Genomic DNA, 23,659 nt, shown 5'->3' on the forward strand with positions numbered 1-23,659 from the left:
ACAGCCCTCGCCCGCCGGCGGGACGAGGCCGGGGAGCGGTGAGGCAGGCGGGCAGGCTACTTCTGCCGCTGCCCCGCGATCCGGGGTGGCCTCGGAGGTCCCGGGCAGCGCTGGGCTTTAGGCTTTTCGGTTAGGTAGGCCATGGGGCGGGCAGTGGGGAGAGGGGATCCTTGAGGTGTCAGGGCTCAGGCAGGGAGGTAGGCAGCTAAGAGCGGGGGCCTGACGGGGGGCGCTGTTGCCATGGCGACGTGGAGGCCGGTGGGGGTGCCCGGGGAGGCGGCCGGGCCGGGGCTGGCAGCTCCCCCGGCTGCCCCGGCCCCGCAGGAGGCCTCGGGGGAGCCGGGACGGCTCCTCTCGCTCTCAGGGCCGGGCTGCGCGACGCCTCGGGCCGGCGTCTGGCTGCGCGCAGCAGCTGGGAAGCGGCAGGCCGAAGCCTCTAGGGCCGATGGGGTGGGTGTAGTGTCAGCGCTGAGGTAAACCCCCGGGCGGCGGGAAAGCGCGGCGGGGGGCTCAGCGCGGTAGTGTGGCACCTGAGGTAGAAGGGGGTTCACTTCCAGTCAGGCTGTGGGGAACGCATCTCGCAGCTGCCCCAAACATTTCACAAGTACATACCGAAGAGCAGCTTTAAACACGAGTCAGGGATGCATTAAGAAGCCTGGCGTGCCGGAAACAGAACATTTAGCCTGTCATTAGGTCGTTAACTCGGTCAGTAAACTTCCTCTTGAGTTTTATGTTGACTTACAGACTGAAGTCATGCATCTGACTGGCAAGCGTCTTGTAAAAGCGTGCTTGAAAGAAATGTCTCAGCTCGAATACCACTTGCTTAACATACTCATTCCAACTTCAATATTTGGAAGCGGCAGCACAAGCCAGATACGACTTTTCTGTAGCACAGTACAACCGAAGCTCCTAATAAACTTGGACAAAACTGACTGCAAAACTAGCATTTGGTCTGAGCCTGAGGCAATGTTGCTTCATCTGTGCCCATACTGCTGGAACAGGACAAGAAAATAGAGAAATTTGTGTTCTCATAAGAATACATGACATGTAGATGCTTACAAGTCACTGTCATTCTGTCAGATTTAGGCCCAAACTGCTGCTTTTGTTTGTATTCTTGCTCTTTATGTAATCATAGATTATGTTTAAAGACATGCTGATATCTTCTCATTTCTTAGGTCATTAGCACACTGGTTTAACTTAAGTTCTTTACTGCAATGGGCTTCTTGGTCATCTCAGCACATTCAAGCAAGGGCTCCTGATTTTGGGTTTTTTTTGGTCATTAAACAGAGCGTGTCTTCTCTAGAGGGCAACAAATGGTTTTCTGCTGTTACAAAAAAAAATACCAACTGCCTAGGAAAAAAAAGTGTCTTGTATTTCAAGCTTTAATTAATGTATTCTGCTCCTGTGAATTGGTTCGGCCTTGATTGATGTACATTTCTGTGCTGTTGACTACCACGTGTTTGCAGGCAAGGAAAATTGCCACAAGAGGGGAAGGGGTGACTGTCAGATAAAACTGTAGACTGCATAAAGCCCTGAGCAACCTGCTCCGGTGTCACAGCTGACCCTGCTTTGGGCAGGAGGTTGGACTTCATAACCTGAGGTCCTGTCCAACCAGAATTACTGTCTGAATCACTACGAGATCATGGGATTGCCTCACCCAAACAGCCGGTGCTTTAGCTGAGGTGTCAGATATTGGCCATTGTATTACAGAATAACACCTATATATTAAAGCTACTTCCATTCGGCCACTTGTAGATAGTAGGAAACATCTGATTTGAAATCACTCTACATACAACAAAATAGTGTCTGGGCTGCTGTCGTCTTGCTTTGAGAATCTCATACAGGCTTGTTGGTTTATTTAATAAATATCAGATAATGACAAGTAGTCATGGTTTCATATCACACATAAAAATGGGTTGAGATGCACAATATGTTGCTTAAAAAGTACATCAAGAGACTCTGTGTTAGTGAACTCCTAACAATTTTATTTACAGAGTTGGCTGACTCTTAGGAAAACTGGGTTTCAGGTAGTTTAAATATTAGTTTGCTGAAATTTATCTTGATGTGTGGCAATATTAAAACTGTCAAAAAAAAGGGTACAATAATATTTTAACATGGTAAGGGATTGAATTAAGTTTTTCAATCCTGAGTTTTCCTGCCTTCAAAATTACAATACTTTTCTTAATGTTACCCATAGAAGTCTGGAAGGTGGATTATCGTCTGTATTCCCAGGCTGCGCAGTCAGCAACTGCTCGTAGGAGAGGAGGGGGGAGGAGAAGGAATCCTTGCCATTTGTCAACGGGCAGCAGAGGCTTCAGGTTTGGCTGTCTGACAAGAAAAGATAGCTGTCCCAGTTCTCAGGATTTGGTCTCATTCTCTCGTAAATCACAGTAAAATATTTTTTGCTGACAGAATTGTTTAAAAGCAGATCCCTGCTTCGGGTTTTTGTTTAAAGGTGGAATTGACATTCATCATGCTCTTCACATTTGTAATACTTGCTCTATGAGCACAGGACTGACTGTCTGATGACTGCTTAATGTTGTTAATTATGTAGAGTTAACCCTGGGGTCTTTAAAAATGTCAGTGTGTGTCATCTTTGTCTTCAGCCCAAATGAATGTTAATTCACTGTTAAGATATTTAAATTTTCCAGATTATTAAAACTCCCTGAAACATTGTTTGCAGGTGACATGTCAAAGATGATCTGAGTTGCAACTAGAAACCAACAAATAACAGCTGTATCTAGGAAATACCACAATTTCCAGTAGGGTCAGCTTAGTAAGTCAGGGATGTAAAGGTAGGGAGGAAAGAGAGGACCAGAGAGCCTGGGAGAGGAACCGAATCGGTTTAGGTTTTCTCTGCCAGTCCTTTGGTCAAATCATCACCTGCAGTTCTCAGTCATACCCCTCGCTGCCCTTCATTTGCAGCTCTGCCCCGTCCCGTCTCATTGCCTGGGTGCTTCTGTGGTGGTAGCTGCTTTGCTTTTGGTTGTTCTGGGGGGTTTCGAGTAGTGGTTTGAAACATCATTTTTACTTTCTTGAAACGACTCCGAGGTTTTGAGTTTTGGCAGATGATTAGCTTCGTCTCTGCAGGGGACTCATCATCAGTTACCACTGGGGAATGTTAAGAATTGATTTAACTCAGCCCATGAGCATTAGGCAATGACATATTGGTGACAGCCTCCCCAGCAGTTGGTGTTACAAATAGTTTAGCTGTGAGCGTAGACTCGTAATTGTTGCTAGGTGCTTTCCTGCCAGAGGAAGCGAGGGCATCCCCGAATGAGTTACAGGGGAGAAACACAGGGATCGGGTGGAGAGGGGTCTGCGGCGCTCATTAAAAACAAACCAACAACAACAACAAAAAACCCCAACAACACATTTTCTAACTAAAGTTAAATACACAAGGTTCCTCGTCAAACACCTAACTCCCATCTCTTCCTCCCACCTATGACTTCACATATGCTCGAGCTGCTCACTTGAAACAAAAGGTAGAGAAATCAGGCAACTTCTTGTACGTGCGACAAAAGAAATGGGCCTTCACAAAGCATCTGAAAAGGAACTGTGTTCCTGGGATGTGTTTTCAGGGCTCGGGGATAGCCTGCCTCTGGCCCTCACAACGGGTGAGGTTCAGCGTGCGTTCCATTGACAGTCCCTTGGCTCTGCCAGCTGTGATAACAAAGCCACTCTCTTGTTTTGTGCCAAGGGGCGAGGATTCGTCTTACTGATGCTTGGCCACTTTCTCATTAGGGAGATGGGCCCTGGCTCCTTTGAAGGGCGAGTTTACCAAACTGCAGCAGCTCTGAAGGAGAGAGCAGCACTCCTGCCCGGCCTCCCGCCAGTTCCTTCACCAGCCTGTGCCTCCAGTATGTTCTGTCCCAGCTGGGCCTCCCACCCGAGCCTCACTGCAAATCCAGCTGAGCTGCTGAAATCCCTTTGTATTTAATCGAGCAGCATCAGCCCAGCTGGGTTTTGCAGTCCATCTCTAATCTTTACCACATAAAAATTCTGAAGAATAAAGGTTTATATGACTCCCAGTGTGAGGCACAACATTTACCAGCCCATAAGGGCTTGGTTTGTGAGCAGCTACTTCTGCAATCCCTCCACTCTTCCCCTTTCAAGAAACAAAATGAGCCCATGGCTGAAGAAAACAGTGTCGTAATTTTTCTTCTTGAAGAGGCCACGGTGGCTGTGTTACAGAACGGGCTGAACCTGGGTTTTTTTTTTTTTTTCCTTTTTAAATCACATCAGCATGCTGAGAACCCTGTAAATGTGTTTTAAAGGCTCGGAGGAGTGCGGCCATTTAAATGCTTTCTTTGGGTCAATATTCATGTGTCTTTCTGAAATTCGGTAGCATGGAATTACTTAAGCATGTGTACGCTCGGGGGGATTGTCAGTGTTTTTAAAATTAAGCCGTGCTATTTTTGTGCTCATCTGTATGAGTTGGCAATTTTCATGCAAATTATGGATTCTTAAAATAACTAAACATACAAAAGAAATGTTGAGTTCCCTTCAGGGGAGAGCCTTCGTCTCAAAGCAGCAGCTTGATTTTAGTACATCTTTGGTAGCAGATTAAATCGCGTCTTTGCAGCCTAACACTTCTTGTATAGCCTGGGATGGTTTATTTGTGGATCCACTTAAGGGAGGACCCACGCTGCCCTCCAAACGCTCCCGATGGGAAGAACAGACCCGATTTCAACCTTTGTCAGAAGTCGCGGTGCTGCTGGCCGGTTGCCTTTTACAAGCTCCAAGCGCTCGAGTCCCAACACAAAGCTGCAGAACCCGGGTTCCAGCCCGTGCCGATGGATTTCACCTCACGATCTGCCTTAGCGGCCGCGAAGGGCCGGCAGCGGGGGCTGGCGTGCGGAAAGGAGGAGCGGAGGGATGGCACCTACACCCGGCAGCTCGCAGCAGCCAGGCTCCCGATACCCCGCGTCCGTCACGCCGTCTTAAACCTGTCCCAACAGACCGACTCGATCCCGGCCGCGTAAATATTTTTCTCCTCGTCAAAAACGCCGATGGGGCTTGGCTCGCCCCGTCACCGACGCCCGAGGTGCCGCTGTCTCCTGTTTCGCAGCCAGCGCGGCCGCTGGGTCCGAAGTCGCTGCCGGGGGCCGGGACGCCGACGACACCCGAGCCGGCTGACCGGGGGCCGGGCCGAGGTGCTGAATCACGGCGGGGGGGGGCGGTGCCGGCCGGCGGGGCAGCGCCGGTCGCCCCTCCCGCCCCGCCCGCCGCCCTCCCGGCTGCACACGTCACTTGTTATGTCTCCGCCGGCGGCCGCGGCTCCGCCGGGGCGGGGACAGCGGCGGGAGGGAGGCGGGGGGGCCGCGGCCCCGCGGCGCTGACAGCCCCCCCTCCCTCCCTCCCTTCCCCTCCCCTGCTCTCCTCTCCTCTCCCCTCCCCGCCCCGCGGCAGCCCGGCCTCCGGCTCGGCTCTCCCCGGCCCCTCGGCGGGCAGCCCCCGGCGGGAAGATGTGGGTGAAGCTGTGCTGTTTGCTGCTCTACTTCCTGGCGCTCTTCGTCCTGGCCAGGGTGTTCGAGGCCGTGGCGTGGTACGAGAGCGGCTTCCTCGCCACGCAGCTGGTGGACCCGGTGGCGCTGAGCTTCAGGAAGCTGCGGACCATCCTGGAGTGCCGGGGGCTGGGGTACTCGGGGCTGCCCGAGAAGAAGGATGTGCGGGAGCTGGTGGAGAAGTCAGGTACGCGGAGCTCCCCCCCTCGCCCACGCGTGGGGAGGGAGGTCGGTCCCCTGCCACCCCCGCGTGGGGAGGACGATCCCCGCTGACCCCCGCGTGGGCTCCCGCCGCCCTTGGGATGGAGACCCGGGCGCTGCTTCCCACGCCTGCGGGCCGGCGCGTCCGCAGGGCCAATTTGGGAAACGAGCTGGTTCCCCCCCCCGCCCCGAGGACCGAGGACCGGAGCGGTTAAATGGAGGAAGGCGGGGGGAAGCTCGGGGGTGGTGACGTTAAAAACCTCCGCGGCGTTTTCAGCCCGAATAGGCTGCGTGGAGGGAAGGCCTCGGCTAGAGGGGTCACCGGGAAATGGCTCTTCCCGGTGAGTTACGCCGGGTTGCTGTGGGCGGCCGGGGTCAGGATGGCGAGGTGGTGGTCGCACAGACGAGAGAGAATGTCGTCTGCCGTGAAAAACGAGGAGTAAAGAATCCAGAGATAGGCGGTGGGTTACTGTTTACAGCCGGGGCCGGCTCTGGCTCTTCCCGTGTATCCCTCTCCCCGCCCGTTTGCTGGTTTTATGACCGGTATCGCTACCCAGATGGGTACGGAGGAAAGCCGTGCTTTTGTAGCTGAGGAGCAGAAGGGATGGGTACCGAAGGACGCGGTGGTTTTATAGAAGAGGAGCAGAAGTAGATCCTATGTACAAACGATGGCTTGGAAAAAGGCAGGGAGGTGTTTCGGAAGTAGGGAAAACCAGGTGAAAGAGGTGGACTTCTGGGGGGTGATGAACAGCGAGGGGTGAAGAGCAATGGAGATGTCAGGGATGGCAGGAGTGTCCTGAAAGTAAGGGTGCTGGCCCCAAGGACTGGGAGATGGGGCTGATGTAATAACCTTGGTGGCAGCCAAGCAGGAAAATGTGAGTAGCTGCTTTTAAATCGATTATCGAAGGGCTGCTGATACAGGGGAGAGAAATCCCAGGGATCGGGATACACAGTGAGGGGCTCAAATGTCCGGAGAGAAAAAGGGAAGGATTTGGATGAATATAGTGAGTGCCATAACCTTAAAAATGCTAACTTCTTTTAAATAATTGATATGAACGCTGGGCATTTAAATCTAATTTGCTTTTATTGTTCATTGTTTATTTATGTTGTTTATTTGCTTTGCTGCTCCAACAGTAAAAAGCATTAGGTGATTTCACTTTTGTTTCCAACCACTTTCACTCCTCGGCTGTCAGGTACTTTTATGATGTCATGATGTTTGGGTTGCAGATGCTGCAGGGAAGTGTTTAACTCCAAACAAACTGTATTAACCGACTTCTTCAAATGTCACGGAAACCCTTCTCATACCAACAGGCTTTGCAGCATTTTTCCATAATTTTTTTTTCTAAATTCTGTGAATACTTTTGGAAACCCCTCAAGGGTTTCAGCCGTAATGCTTTTTTTACTTTATATTTTGAAGGAAATGGCCTTTTTGGACAAGACTTAATTTCTTCAAGCTTAATAGATTAGTTACTAGAATGCTAGTTGTCATTAACAGGATTTGTAATGATGGTGAACCAAAACATGAGAAGGAAATGGGATTACAAAGGAAACATCAGATGATTTTACTGTGAGCTCTTTACGTCGCTAGGATCGGAGTTCATGGGAACTTTTTCCAACTGTGCAAACAAGCCAACAGCTAAGTGATTCTACCCGAGATCTTTACTTGCAGTGGGACAATCAACACATTTTTTTGGTACAAAATTATTGATTGAAATTTTGGAATTCTGTTTGAATTATCAGTGTTAAGAAGTTGGTTGCTGCAAAATTATTGTCCTGTGAAATGAAGGCAAAGATACATGAATTAAAATTGCTCTCAGCCACTGAATATTGTTATTTTCAGAGAGTGAGGCTTAGAAGATGTTCATGTATTCTTTTGTGCGCTTGGTTGCACGTGTGGTACATCTGTGTAATCAGAAGCGTAGCGTTAAGGTCTTCTGTGGTCTGACAGCTGAAGTCAAATTGTTCATAGTCATGTCACTATAGATGGAATTAAAATAACTTTGAAGTTCAGCTACCTTCGTACTCAAAAGGTTCTTTGAGCAACCATGTAAAATATAGTTAAACTGTTACTAGAATTTATGAAGTGATCTTTCTTGAGTGCCATTTTAATTGAATTTCTTCAATTGTCTCTTTTTCAGGAGACCTCATGGAAGGAGAGCTTTATTCTGCTCTCAAGGAGGAAGAGGCCTCCGAATCAGTTTCCAGTACAAACTTTAGTGGTGAAATGCACTTCTATGAGCTTGTAGAAGACACAAAAGATGGGATCTGGCTGGTACAGGTATAGACATTGGATCATTTATTTTTATATATTCATCACATCCAAAGTGTGTTTCAAAGGAGGAGTTTATGAGGGTAGTTAACTAGTAGTGAAAGTGCGTAACAGAGAGATGGTGACAAAGATCAACTACATCAGGGAGATCATAAGGAAACAATCTGTTCAAAAAACCAAGAAAGACTGGAAGTGACAGAGTTCCTATACAGACAGGAAGAAAAAAAACCTCTTATTCCGTGGATTGCTTTTTGAAAACCAGGTACTTTAGAACCAGAGAACAAGCAAAGCAGCACACATGTACAAGCAGTACACAGACTATGCAAGTACTTGGCCCTGGTATTGTGAGAACTTGTGTAATGTGTGAAATAGGTGCATTAAGCGTAGATGCTCCCAGCTGGCACAGGACAGGTGCCTCTGGTGTTGCTCTTCCTTTTAGTTGCATTACATGCTCTCAGACCCAACCAGTTTAAGTTTCTGTTTATTTAAGAGGCATAGAGCACTTTTAAAATCTGTTGACTCTTCACAAAGGCAAGATCTCAGTGTGCTACTTCCCAGGCTAGCAGGCTGCTTCTGCAACATATTCCAGTAGCTTAAAGTTAACCTTCCCCCAAACCTGTGGGCCCACCGATTTTTGAGCATGCTTCCCCAGGGCTGCATGATTGTAAGAGAATATTTAGGAAAAGAAAGAAAGACTTTTGCAAATAGGATTCTGAAACAATTTATCATCACTCTTGAGAACATAAGTAATCCAGACCAAAATGTAAAAATGCCTTTCTGCATCAACGTCTCTATTGATAAGAGAAATTTTTTTTTAGGCCTAAGTTCTCTGCTAACAGCCACATCAGGCAATCAAAATTCTCTACCAGACAATTAATTGTTCAGTTGACAGCTCTCCTGCCTGGTGTGTCTGGTCTCCTCACTTCATGTTTTCTATTTAAATAAATTATCAAGATTTAATGACTTCCTGTTATTAGACCTGCGCTGTCACCACATCAGATCTCACCCTAAAATAGACAATGAGAGGACAGATTACCTTCCCAGTCGAAATGGCATTTGTGTTTTGGGAGAGATATATTTGGAGTTTATTGAATCTAAGTTTCAGGCTTAAATCATACAGATTCAAGCAGAGAGAGAGCGTTGAAAGGAAGTTTACGCACTCCAAGCTAGTTGACAAATACGAGCATGAATAGGCTACGAAAAACCTTCCCTCCTCTCCATGCAGCTCAAAAGAGTAAAATATAGTAGTTCTCTGTTGTCTGTTGCTTGCAGAATTTTAATCGTAATATATTTTCAGCTAGCTTCATAATAGCAGATCAGATAGGCTGCGTTTTGATATTTCTAGTGTGATGAATGTTGTCATCATTCTGGGAATATTTGCACAGCTATTCAGTTGGTCACAATAGCTGTGGAAAAAAAAATTAGTGGAATTTACTGAATAATTTATGTGCTGAATGCTATTTGTCTGTTTCTCCACAATAAAAACCACTAGACATGTCAAACTTCTTTTTTTCATTCTTGCCTTTCAAGTTTTCATCACTTTGAGTTTTCATTTGCTCCCTTCCCCACCATAACTCCTGTCTGGATAACTCCTGTGCTGGATTCTTCGTGTCCTTTCACAGGTTTTTCCATGCTCTTTTCTTAGACCTCATCCCTGCAGAGCTGTGTTTTATCAGCAATTCCCTGTTCTGATTCTCAGTTACCCTCCCTTGCCCATGCTCCTTTACCGTCAGGCACCCTGTGGAAACTTTACAGCTAATTAATCAGCTCGGTGCTTAGGCGGAGGACAGTACGAGAGGGAGAATGCCTCATGGATGGGTTTGGGGACCGCAGACAAGGTCAGAGCATTCCCCTGCTCTGTTATTGCTACCGGCTGGGAAGCAGAAAGGATCTCCAGATCCGTTTCAGGATCCTGACCCTGAATCCCTGTTCCACGGGGGCTGCTGGAAAGCAGTGGAGGGAGAGGAACAGTTCTGGCTCAGCTAGCACAGTGGCTGTTGGTTGAGTTGGTTTTGAAGACTTTGATGATGTGTTGTAGTAGTCACTTTAGCGATGTATGGGAGGATGGGGACTCTGAAGATTATTTTTATTTTCCAATGCATGTAAACGAAATTTCTGGGGTGGCACAGGCTGGTAATGTGATAGCCATCACTGTCTGCAGAGAATCAAAGGAAAAAGAAGAAACAATTATTATTTCTTGATATGTTTGACACAAATTCAGATGTGAATTTATCATTTAGAGCCAGCAAGGTGAATTCCTTGAAGAAAGTCAAAGTCCATACACAAGGAAACAGTGTTTTGTGGCTTTGTTTCTTTATTTTCTGGAAATCCACATGCAAAGCGTCCAGGCTCAGTAGTAATTTGTTTACCCGTGTAGCTGTTCACAGGTGCCCTCTGCTCCTATGTGGAGCTTCCATAGAGCTACAGACAGCAGCATGTTCTCTCTCCTATTAGCTCATGATCTCATCACCTTTTATGCCTTTCTTCTTGCTTGCCAGCTGCTGTTGTGCACTTCTTTGGCTGGCAAGGAGGATGAGTGGTAGTTTCTAGAGCTGCTTCTCTTGTTGGTAGAGGAGTAACACACAACGTTCTCGCTTTTCCAGGCTCTGCTTATGGCTCGTGCTCTCTGGTTAGTCTCTAGAAGCCTGACACATCCAACAATATCATAGTCATTATGACTTTTTAAAAACATACAGTAAATGATCTACAGATTAAAATCCTCTTTGAATGAAGTTAAAATCTAAATTAATGTATATTTTTATTTTAAAAAGTCCCTGCTGTAACATAGTGGTAGAGAGAAGTAAAGGGAACTTTATTCCGGGCATTGAAGCAGGGCGACAAACATTTTGATCCTGTCTGGTAAAGCTGCAAAGGACATTATTATGGATATAAAATGTTGCAGTCTATTCTGCATCTCAGCTTCTTGTGTTCAAGTGGTGTGGCCACAGAGCAAGGGAGGTGCCTACAGGATTTTGGTGGTGGTTCGTTCGTTCATTCTTTCTTTTGCTTGCATGTAGGATGAGTAATTTTCATATTTGCTTTTTAATTTTGCCAGGTGATCAGTTGTTCTCGCTACAAGGAAATTAAGTAGAAACATTTAATTCTTTTAAAATACGTCATTTGGTATTTGTGTCTTCCAGTAGCCCTTCAGGATTGTTCACTGTAGGATACTCGATTTTAACTTTCAGTATCCTTCTTGAGAGTCTTCATACCCAGTCAAGGGTGCAGAATGCCATCAGCTAGAATGTAATAGTTCATATTGCCTGCATATCTGTGTTAATTCATTCCAGAAGCTCATTTATTCTCAACCTCTGACTTAACTGACAGCTTAACTGAGCTGTTCAGATGGGTGCATAGATCACCCCACCTCCCTTGAGAAACTACACGTAATTTTGAGGTGGTTAATTTTTGCATGCCGTGATGGATGTAGTCTTCTGTCTTTGCCTATTTTGATCTAATTTCTCATGGTCTCTTTCTCAGAAAAGAAAGGCAAAAAATCTCCAGACATCTTTAATCCGTATGGATGGATTCTGAACCAGTTGTGAGTTCTTAGGAAAGAGTTACAGTGCAGAAATTCGGTTTCATCAGCGCAATGCCAAATAATAACCAGAGAGTGAGATGTCTCAGAATTAATAAAAGTACAGACAGTCATGTAGAAACTTATTGATGTTATCTGGAATAAGTGGGCTTTTTTCCATGCTTTTAATACATAACTCATCAGTCCATTTATAATTAATTGTATTTCTAAATGAGAATTGTCCAAATATTTTTACTTCTGTTTTATCTATGGGAGGATAGTTTGCAACATAGCTGTTTATTATAAAGAGTTCTATGAAAAGCACGTAAGAAGCTTAATTAACAGACTAGGGTTTTTGAACCTTTGTATCTTTGTGGATCTCTCAAAATCTTCCAGCGAGTGCATGGACTCTTTACAATAGTATCAAGCTTCCTTTGCTCATTTACCCTCTGCAGGCACTGTGGAGGAGTTCCTGGACCTCCAGGGGTCTGGATATCTCAAACTGGAAACTGCCAAACCAGACTGACAGTTTTTGCATACATACAACCATACCAGTTCATTAAGTAAGTTAGAAATCAGTTTTGCCTTTGGCAAAACCACCCATTTTTTTCTGATTCAAATGTCTGCACTCCTTCATGTGGAGACTGACTTGCTGAGGCTGGGCGAGGATTGACCGCTCCCGAGAGAACTACCTGTACGTGTGTGTATGCAGCAAGAAATGGTGTCTCTTATTTAATAGGTTTTGTTCTTCCTGATGGTTTAAAGCTTGTCACAGTGCCCTAGTGCCCAGAGTTGATGAGCACTTGGAGTTGTTGTCTTTGTGGCTAAGCTGTAAAACCAAGTTTTGACTATTCATGCGTATTTGAAATTGTGTGTGCTCTTGGTATGAGCAGGTGTGCCTGACACCTGGTATCCTGGCTAAATTCCAGCTTAGATAATGCCTGAGCTTCCCTTGGCGCTTTCATTTGGATACAGTTTTCTCTTCCTTTCATGGCACACACTCCTAACCCATAAAGGCTGAGAGATGCTGGCAATGTGAATATTTTTCCATCACAAAAAATACATATAAAAAACACATGTGCATCACTTAGCTTGGAGCTTCTGCTGTATTGTGATGATCTCACAATTCTTGGTTTCTGCTTTGAGTTCTTTTTTTAGCGTTCCCATCTCTGACGCAATGTAACAAACACAAGCGGAATGACTCTTAATCAATCTAGCAAGGCATGAGGGCTGTCGAATGTGCAAAGTAGACAATTCATCAGGATGTTTTTTCCCTTTAGTGTTACTGAGGTTCCTTTGGATTCCTGAGGCCATTAGAAGCAGTAATAACTAGTTTTAAGGGCTGATTTTAAAACGTCCTCTTTAAAAAAGCTATCTGTCAAGGGCGTTCGGGTTCTGGGGGAAGTTATCCTTGCATATAGTGTGGTCTGCACAGTACTCAGGTTGCTGCAAGTTGTTGGAGTGGAGGCAACTTGTTAAGAGTGTTGTTTTTGTTCCAGATGGTATACCTGGTCTTGTGCACAGTACATTGTAGGACTTATTCCCCATTAAAAAAATGCCGGTTAATCCTATTTTAGTATCTTTGCTATGAGGATATGCGTAAGCTCTTTCCTGCATCGTGCTGTAATTCTTCTTATGCATCAAATGGTTAGTACGTTTCTTTCCTCTGTATATCTTAACCATAGGAGGAAGCAGAGAAAACAATTGAAGGAGCTAGAATTGGTTAAAATAATGAGAGTTGAAATACCATGAAGTGTTGTTTGTTCTGCATATGTCAATCTCTGACTTTCATTCTTATGCCTTGTGATATTTGAACATTTTTAGTTGTGAGTGAGCTTCAAAACTTACTGAGATCAAATCTTGTTACAGTGACCTGTTTCGAAATCTCTACATGCCTGTCTACAAGGGATTAAATAATATCTGGTTTAAATGAACAGAAAATAGGAGAATAAGGCTAGTATCATGTTGTGCTCAAGTACTGCTGTACTCACATTGCTACAGCAAACTCTTTAACAGCAGCAGTGTCTCCTTGAGCCACTTCAATTTCTGTCCCATCTTCTACTGGTATTTTGAGAATGTATGTTTCATAAAATAATTTTTAAAAATCCTTAATGATAACTGGGAAACTAAGGAGCAACTGCATCGATGACAGTTATGAAGCAGATATTGCGATATCTAGGCATCTACCTGAGACACTTTTGTTTTGGATTAAGCAAGAGAGGCAAAATGTCTTGCTGACATTCTCCTGTTTTTCCAAGTGTTTATATCTTTCTGTCTCCGGGGTATTTGCTCTTAAAGTCTGTTTGCTTCTTTAATGTCATAACTATGACTTTTTAACTTATAGATCAAAATGATTCTATTAATTACATTCTCGATTGGCCTCTTTTGGGACAGTTCTGTCTAATTCAAAGTCAGGAGAGCTCTTTCAATGCAAAAGCTACCTATGCAATTGCCTGTTGAAATCATCAGGATTTCAAGGATTTCAGTATTATGTGTCCCTAGATGAATTCTATTTTAACTTTGTTTTCTGTGGTATCCGGAAGCCACCTTTTTAGTTATTTATGGAAACTAAACAAGAAAACTCAATCAGAACATGTAGAAATAAAGGAGATTTCCAAAGCCCCATCTTTCCATTTTTACTTTGCACATCTTGGTGGCATAACTAACCTGCAGTATTTCAGTATTGGTTAAGAATTGCCTGACCTTTTGGGATATGGTGTGGTCCTCCCAAATTCACAGATGGAGCACGAAGAAACTTGTGTCTGAGACTTCAGAGGGAGTTTGTGGATGGATGTCCAGTGAGGGCCTTCTTTCCAGCATCTTCTTCCACTAAAGAAGCTAGTAATTCATACATAAAGACGGTAATTCAGACCCTGCAGTTAGAGCCAGTCCTCTGGCCTGGGTTAGGTGTCGATTAGGGAGCAGATCTATTCCGTGATGTGGGATTGCTAAATGGCAGGGTTACTTTGATCCTATTGGATTCCCTTAGCCCATTAAGATGATTAATGGATTAATTGGGTTATCTTCATTGTCTTATTTGTCACTCTGACATATGATATTTTGCAGATTGTGAACATAGCTAATAATAAGAAAAGCTTGAAGGGTTTGTATTCCTCTAAATGTGGTGTTTGTTTCCCAGCTGTGCTAGCTGATCTCATAAAAGATACCTTCCTCTATGAGCTTTGTCTTTATTTCTTTAAAATGAAGTAGAGCATATGACTGAAAGGGACCTTCTTGATGAGTGAACTCAGCTCTCTGTTAGACTATGGAATATGTGTTTATAAAATAGCTTGCTGTCTTTCTTAAACCGTAAGTTGTCTGAGTGTAGTACTCATAGTGACTGTTCCCCTCTTCTTGGAAACCTGTATCCGACTTCTGGCCTAAGCATATTCATGGCTAATTTGTTCCTATTGCGCTTAAATTGACATCACCCTTTAGTTTCACGGACTCCTGATGTCTACCCTGCTACTCCCAGTATGTGAAGTAAATCCACCAGTTTGTTTTGTTGGGCATAATATAGCCTGGGCTTTGCGTATTTCACAGCCAGTTAATATTGATGGCTGATAGTTCCTTTTGGATCAACTATTAGACCCAAGCTTTTCCTCCTGTCGCTGTTTCTAACGGATGAACTCCCGAGTGTCCTGTTCATTGTTGAATTCAATTTCATTTCTGACACTCTGCATTATAAGATTTGTGCAGCTCTTCCTGCATGGCATTAGAATCCTCTTTTGTACACAGACGTGCTTCCCGGTTTTATGTCATCTACAAATGGTTTTGGAAGACTTGCAGGAAGGGCATTAATAGGAATATATGCTGAACTGAGCTCTAAGGTAAATCTGTTCAGTCTGTTAGCACCTTTCTGGCGTTTTGATGTTTTCTTGCCTTCACCAATTTCTTACTCACTTTAAAATGTTGTTTGGGGGGGGGTTTGTTGTTGGTTTTTTTTTACTCACTATAAAAGCTTATCTCCAGTTCTCATGAAAATTTTCCATGTGGGACAATACATGATACTCTACCAAACCACTGACAGGGTACTACATTCCCTTTCTCTTGAAACTCAGTGTGGAAGAGTGGTTGAGTGACAAAGGGCACGATTTGATTGATATGAGCATTCCAGCCTTTGATATGGCTGAAGAACCAGATGTCACAGTGGAACATCCTTGAGATAAGGAAGAAAGCAGGAGGAGCACTTAGTAAACAAGATAAGCAGAACCAAGTCTGGCAAATGTTGACAGACCCCTTCGCGTGAGCAGCGCGTGAACAGCAGCTTTGTACCAACCAAGTAACTGTTTTAGGTGCATGGACAAATGTAGTTATCCAATAGTATAGTTATTGTTAGCGCGTGCTTTGCTTGGTTGTCTATATAAACCTGTCAAATAGTCTAATTAAAGGAGAACGATCATACTCACATTGAGACTCTTCGTTACTCCGGGTCCGTCTCCCACTCCGGCAACTCAGTTCTTTTCCTCCAGGAAAAGATGGATTTTTAACTCTCAACTTAATCAGGAATGATACATCTTTAGGAATTCCATGCTGGAAAGGGGTGGAAAATTCAACCATCTCTGCATCTTTAGAATTTGTTGTACAGTTTTGCATACCGTTGACATCGAACTGGTGGGATAATTTTTTCATTTGCTCTTAAATATAGTTACTAACTTGTTATTCTCCTGTCAAAATGTAAATTAGTCTGATGGGGGTTTTATAAGAAAAGTTCGCAGGCTCATCTGTGATTTTGTGTGCTCGTTGTATTACAGTTCTGGGATGGAGATTACCTACTTACTGTGATTTAAGTGTGTTAAGTTACTTGAGTTTTGTTTCCATCTTCAGGTGGTACAGTCTGTTCCCATAAACTCACTAACCTGTCCGTGGCCAGCCATCTCCTCTTCATTGAAAACTGAGTCAGAGCATTAATTTCATTTTAAAAAGAAAATTATCTTACATTTCTATCCTGTCTTCATTGTATGGTGATCCTGCTGCTTTTCCCCCTGTTCTGTTCTTATTCATAGGACTGAAAAACCTTTTGGTGCAGCTTGTGATATTCTTTGTACGGTCTAACTTGAATTACTAATTTTTCCTTACATGTTTTTGATTTCTTGCATATCTTTCTTTGCTAGCTCTTCCTTTTGACCTTTTTTCATTCCTTGTAAATTCTCAGACTATTTCTAACATCTTTTTGGAAGTGCTTGCTAGGAAGAAGTGCAGGACTTGACAACTTTTTTCCCCTTGCTTGAAATATAAAATCCTGATAGCTTTAACACCTTGGACTTGAAGAACTTCCAGGCCTCTTCCACATTCAAATTCCAGGTCTCCTCAGGTTTCTCACAGGTTTTTAAGCTAAATTTCTTAGCTTATCAAAATTCACACTTCTTAAATAAAATCTGTTACAAGTGTTTGCAAGTTATCTTTAAACTGATTTACATTGTGGTTGCTTAACCTGCAGTATTTTCTCAGACTCCCTCATCCACAGAGAATGATGACTATTTTCCAAAATACAAACCCTTGCCTCTGTGTGGTGAACTCCCAATGTTGTAAGTGGGTGTTGTCTGCAAGGAGCAGCTGCCATGGACATGTTTATTTGGGTTTTTTTGCCATAATGACATAAAAAAGCATGAGCCCAAGAAACTTTACAAAGCTTCAGTGTGCAAAACCATAGTAGGGTTCTCTCTATCTAATTACAAAATACAAACTGCTAGTTCTGTCGTTGTCCTCCAGCATAAATAACTTTCTCCAAGAGGAAAGACTTTTTCATAGGAAGGGAATTAAACTAGTATTAAAAAATCCACCAATACAAACAGCCAGATGACAGTACAACATACTGGTGACCGTATTCGCAACAAATCTCCTCCTCTTGACACATAAAGTGAATATTGTAATATCAGACAGAAGAAACAGCTGAGCAGGATCGGTCCTCCTGCACATAAAATTAGCATATTCTCAACAACTGTGCTAAGCTTTTTCACAACATGCAGACACAATTTTGGAAGAAACCGATCTCTGAGTAGTTGTACCAAAGAGTAATCCAGTTATCAACGTTTTACTTCTATGCTTACTCATAAAACGTAGTGATTCCTTACTATGTTGGATGCATTTATCATGCCATAGTAGCTCTGAAGATATACTGGCATTAAGGTGTCTTTAGGAATGTGATCGCTTTTAGTTGAAGTACATGGAAGGAAGAAGTTTAAAATATCCGAAGTAATTGTCTCAGTTACATTGGGTGATGTAAAGAAGCCTCAATAATACAGCAAATTTCCCCAGCTGGTTGTCTTGGTGCTTGAAGGTTACATTTAGCTAATCAAAAAGGCTTTTCTATGTGATGTGTGTTTGGAGAATAACTTGAAGGATTCTTATCTAGATGTTCACCTCTGGTTTTATTTAAACATTTTGGGCTCAGTGGAATGGGAGTGTAATCTGCAACTTCAGTTTAACTTTGTTTCCCTATGTAGAACGTTCTGCTTAGTGAATTCTCTTAAGTTTCTGAGAGGATGCTACTTACCACAAAGCAGATAATTTTTTTTGAGTCTCAAAGGCCAGACACGCTTTCCAGGTCTGCGTCTCAGCCTGTACATAGAGAACTGTTAATCACGGTGACAACCGAACTTCCAGAGGAAAGCTGACATTTGAGGTTATTAAGTCAGAAAATGATTGGGTGAAGTTTAATGGCAAGTAAACAAATACCTAACAAATGGAAGTTTCAAAACTTAATTTAAAAATATATTTTAAGTGGTTGCCAGTAAGCCTGCAGAAGCATGTGAGGCATTTCTAAAATAGAAACTGCGATGGCTCATGAAATAATGCATGATCAGTCATGTCACTCAAAATTACCTGTCAACTGCAGGCAGGCGGATTTTTTTTTCCTTTTCTTTTTTTTTTTCCTTTCCCTGTACAGTTCTAAGTCAAAGGATGAGTGCTTATTCTTTGCCATTTGTGTCTGCAGAAGCTTACATCTAGGTAACCTGAAGTACTACTTTAATATACTAGGTTAGAACAAATTAGACCTTGGGATATATCACAGTGAATTATTATCCTGAAATGGCAGCTAGGACATTGGAGTTGGTGGAACAGTCATGTAAAGTTACAGAGTGAGTCACTGGCAAAGCTAGAAGGAGTCAAGATTTTTAGGCATTATCTGGGAGTTTAATCACTAGTTTCCACTGCTTAGAAGCGGTTGTTGGCAGTATAATGTGGTACCAGGTACATATGTTCCAAATAATTTTATTTGCACCAAGGCAATGTTTCTTTGGTATGCTGTAACTTTTCATGGAGAATTGTAATAAAATAATGGGGTTTTTTACTGCAAAGAAGAGGAACCTGCTGCACCCTCTTCCTTTCTCCCCTACTGTGAACTGGTTAATGATAGTTTTGTTATTTTCACAAGGTTTTTGTTACCTACCACTGATTTTAGTATCTTAACAGGTACTTAAAATGATTATGTCCTTTTGTCTTTCTGCAGAAACTGTATTTCCATCTTGGAGCTTCACTCTCCAAAGACACTTAGTGTGACTACCAGTTGTATATACCTATTGTGTGTTCTAGGAGAAGGGGAAAATGGTATCAAGGGTGACTAGATCTTCCTTTTCATGATACTTGCTCTTTATTTTGCAAAGCAAACTTACTGTGATACTAAATTGTTCTTTTCTTTTGGCAATAGGTCGTAGCAAACGACAGAAGCCCCCTGGTGGGTAAAGTCCACTGGGAGAAAATGGTGAAGAAAGTATCAAGATTTGGCATACGTACTGGCACTTTTAACTGTTCCAGTGACCCCAGGTATATTCTTAAAGGATTATTTAAATCCCAAGAATATCTTAAGGCTCAGCTGTGTTCTGGCAGCAGAGCTTGCTGTGTTGTAAAAGTAGTTGTGACAGAAGGTGGCTTTATTCATGTTTTTATCTCTACTAAAGTCTGTTCAGAATTCTCCATTACATTATTTATCAGCATCATAAACACAGATCTGCAGCTTCCTAAAGCATCATGTGCGAAATACACAATTAGACTATGCAGAGTGTAATACAGCAATGGAAGGGAATGAATAGAAGAATCTGGCCTTATAGTCCAGGCATTCGGGGACAAGAACTGTGCTTGCTCAGGACAAAGCTGAATATATATAGCCCATGTAAGAGAACTGTATCAGCTGTAGAGTTGTCATATTGCCATCTGGAAAGGAGAAACACAGGTTAGCATGAACCTTGCAAACAGTGCCTGCTTCTCAGGATTACAGACAAATCCTGTTCCCTGACAAATGTGTGTATGTTTATATATAAACTTGCACACACCCTTTGACAACATACAATGTGCTATGCAAGATTCACTGTTGTTTGCATATGATTTCGAACAAGGAAGGAGAGTGGAGCCAAAGAAGCTATTAATAATTCTGTGCTGCTGTAAAAAGAATTTTTTTTTAACATTTTGTTGGAATCATTTGCTTCACATGATGGGAAACTTTGTCTAGAATTCCAGTGGCATGTATGGATCTGCACGTGTCTTACACAGCTTCAGTCCTAAATGTTTACAGAAATCTCAAAGTTAATCATAAGAGAAAATTCTTAAACTTTGCAGTGCTTATGCAAAATAATCTTGTATAATCAAAACATTGGTATTTGAACATCTTAAAAATTTGGCAATGTTTCTCTTTGCATAGCTCCGAACTAGTCTTAATGTTATGATTGAAAAATTATGTTTTAATTTAATTCATTTTTTCCTAATAGAAGAAACTTCTGGTTGAGTAAACCGTCATGAACAGTTTTCATCAGGCTGCAGCTGAAATTCAGAACAGCCACGCTACAGTAGTCAGGATACCTTTATTAGTAGGGTAACATCTTATGGCTCCTTCCAAAAACATTACATTCAGATTCTTGAGATGGGAAGTTGTAATTGTCTAAATATGCGTTGATAGACCAAAACCAGAGAGGATGTAGGTAAGATGGCTAGTGAATGAGGCTGCTGGCCCCTCTTTCAACGTGCAGGGTTCTCAGAGACAGTTTGCATGCCTGTTGGCTGTGTGATGTTGAATTGGATTGTTGAAACGTGCCAGATATTTCCTAAAAGGAGGACTGGATAAATTGGGTGGCATGGTGATGCTGGTAGGAAAGATGCATGAGAGAAGGCGTCTTCTGAGTCATCAGACTCGTCTCATAGTTACTGGGGGCTGCACCATGACTCAGGGTTCAGCCTTGAAGAGCCCCTTCTTTTAGGTATGGATTTGGAGTTCGTCCCATCTCAGCAGTCTGCCTGCCAGACAGTGGGGGTATTCTTTTAGCCCAAATCATCTGGCAGCATGTGTCTGCTTCCTCCCTCGCTGGTTTTGTGGTGAGCTCTCTTACCACACCTCTTAGCCAGTCTGCATCCTTCCGAAATGGCCCCAGTAGGAAGTGGACGCTTGTCAGCTTCGTCAGCATCATTAAAGCAACTGCAAACAGACCAGTGTCTTGTTAACTTCACCCCATTGCTGCTTGGCAAAACTAGGATGGAAGGAAGCTCTGGGGAAGTTATCTGCAGGCTCAGGAAAGCTGTGGGATGTTGAGTTACACTGTAGTAGTTATCTTCTTGGCTGGAAGGACCAGGAAAAATAGTTTCTAATACTAAAGCTTTATAGTGAAGAGTCACTTTGTGTATTTTTCAAATCCAGTTACAAAGCATGAATGACTGTATGGCCTTGTTTACTATAACAACCCATGAAAATTAACATTATTCCTCTTCCTGTTTTATGAATACCTATCTCTTTACAACATTTCTGTAAGATAGATAACAAACGTATTGCAACAATAAATACACTTTGCCAGAGAATATTGGGTGTCCGTATTTCCTGCTGTTATATACAAAGGTTCCCAGGTGCTCAGCATGTATCATTTTGGGGCTCATCATAGAAATTTAAGGACTGCAGCTCCAGGGGTCTGAAACTCTGCAATCTAACCTGGCCTTTTTTTTGTAGATACTGCAGGAGGAGGGGTTGGCTGAAATCCACCCTTATTATGTCAGTTCCGCAAACCAGTACCTCCAAGGGAAAAGTAATGCTTAAGGAATACAGCGGGCGCAAAATCGAAGTGGAGCACATTTTCAAATGGATCACAGCCCATGCTGCTTCTCGGATCAAAACCATCTACAACTCCGAACATTTAAAAGAAGAATGGAACAAAAGTGACCAGTACCATGTGAAAATATACCTGTTTGCCAACCTTGACCAGCCTCCAGCATTCTTCTCTGCACTAAGTGTAAAGTTTACTGGAAGAGTAGAGTTTATTTTTGTGAACGTGGAAAACTGGGACAATAAAAGTTACATGGCAGAAATTGGTATCTACAAGACACCATCGTACATACTTAGGACTCCTGAGGGGATTTATAGGTATGGAAATAACACTGGTGAATTTATATCACTACGTGCCATGGATACCTTTTTGCGCTCGTTACAACCAGAAGTTAATGATTTATTTGTTTTAAGCTTAGTTTTGGTTAATCTGATGGCTTGGATGGACCTGTTTATCACACAAGGCGCTACTATAAAGCGTTTTGTGGTTCTTATAAGCACTTTAGGGACGTATAATTCATTATTAATTATTTCCTGGCTACCCGTGTTAGGGTTTTTGCAACTACCCTACTTAGACAGCTTTTATGAGTACAGTTTAAAACTCTTCAGGTACTCTAACACCACTACTTTGGCTTCTTGGGTAAGAGCCGATTGGATGTTCTACTCTTCGCATCCAGCCCTCTTCCTCAGCACGTACCTTGGTCATGGTTTACTAATTGATTACTTTGAGAAGAAAAGAAGACGCAATAACAACACCGATGAAGTAAATGCTAATAATCTTGAGTGGCTGTCAAGCCTGTGGGACTGGTACACCAGCTACTTGTTTCATCCTATTGCTTCTTTTCAACACTTTCCTTTTGACTCGGATTGGGATGAAGACCCAGATTTGTTCTTAGAGCGGTTGGCCTTCCCCGATCTCTGGCTTCACCCTCTGATACCAACCGATTACATAAAAAACTTACCGATGTGGAGGTTTAAATGCCTTGGTGTCCATTCTGATGAGGAAATGCTGGAAACCTTTCAAGACAGCGAAAGTGACTCTGACAGTGAAAACAAAGAGGTCTTCAGTAGTGAAAAAGAAGTCTCGGAGGACGATGAGCTAAACACGTTTCATAGGCGCAGTGAAGGAGAGCCTCGGTGCAGTGCCGAGACCTGTTCATGTGCCAATAAATATTGTCATCATGAGCCATACGAACGGAAAGCAAGATCCTACGGCTCATACAGCACCGCAGGTGAGATGGAGCCAGATTGGTCAGCCTGGCCCTCTGAGATGTTGCACTGTACAGAATGTGTTGTGTGTCTAGAAAATTTTGCAAACGGTTGTCTGCTCGTGGGCTTGCCGTGCGGCCACGTGTTCCACCAGAATTGCATCGTGATGTGGCTGGCCGGCGGGCGACACTGCTGCCCCGTCTGCAGGTGGGCTTCATACAAAAAAAAGCAGCCATACACACATCCGCAGCCGTTGTCGAATGATCCCCCATCTTAGCTGTGTGCTGATGTCCTTTGTAAGCTTTCAGGATATTACTGCTTGCCTTTTAAATGTTAGTCACTTAAAAGATTATGTGGTTTGAAGTTTTAGTTTAAATGTTAGTGCAGTGAACTAAAATATACATGATGCTAACGTTAACGACAGAATCATTTGGTTGCCTTGTGTGTTGAACTGAATGCATACTTATCGTACAATAACTTTCTTTTCAACATCTGGAAACTTGATGCTGTTTGTGTAAGCACAAAAATCAAGCCTACAACAGAAGTGTATTCCAGCGAACGTTTACAAGTTAGGATGTGGGTGAAATTGAAATTCTAATCGGAGACAATTGCTTAATTTAAGTGTTTCTTATTTTAGAGTCTGTTCAGCACATTTTTGTTGAATAATGTATGTTGTAAGACAGTACCATTTAAAAAGAAATCAGTGAAATAAATTATTTTAAAAGGAGATTTGTAATGTTAATTGTTTTGATAAATATTTTGTGTGTATGGTTACGGATGTCTTGCTGGTCTGATTTATCTGTGAAGACAATAAAAATGTAACACAACTTTTGTGACTAATAAATCATCTCCTAGTGACGCAGGAATTCATTGCTCCAGTGTTAGCCACTGGCCAAGTGGAAGGTGATGGTGTTTCACTGGGAACTATTTCCTTC

At 43.1% G+C, this 23,659-nt stretch overlaps 1 protein-coding gene across 4 annotated transcripts; it reads left to right on the top strand.

Moving 5' to 3' along the window:
• The first annotated feature begins 5,229 nt into the window (after positions 1-5,229).
• RNF103 (ring finger protein 103) lies at positions 5,230-23,451 on the top strand. Of its 4 annotated transcripts, none has more exons than XM_072862302.1 (4): positions 5,230-5,694; positions 7,847-7,986; positions 19,146-19,261; positions 21,423-23,451. In XM_072862302.1, exons 1-4 carry the CDS (start codon positions 5,469-5,471, stop codon positions 22,999-23,001), a joined length of 2,061 nt encoding a protein of 686 aa, XP_072718403.1. In that variant the 5' UTR covers positions 5,230-5,468; the 3' UTR covers positions 23,002-23,451. The 4 variants fall into 4 exon arrangements, with proteins under 4 accessions (XP_072718403.1, XP_072718405.1, XP_072718404.1 ...); XM_072862304.1 differs by lacking the exon at positions 5,230-5,694 and adding an exon at positions 5,996-6,049; XM_072862303.1 differs by lacking the exon at positions 5,230-5,694 and adding an exon at positions 6,022-6,169.
• Positions 23,452-23,659: the final 208 nt, after the last annotated feature.

Source organism: Ciconia boyciana, chromosome 5 (assembly GCF_034638445.1).
Source record: "Ciconia boyciana chromosome 5, ASM3463844v1, whole genome shotgun sequence".
NCBI classification, from domain to species: Eukaryota; Metazoa; Chordata; class Aves; order Ciconiiformes; family Ciconiidae; genus Ciconia; species Ciconia boyciana.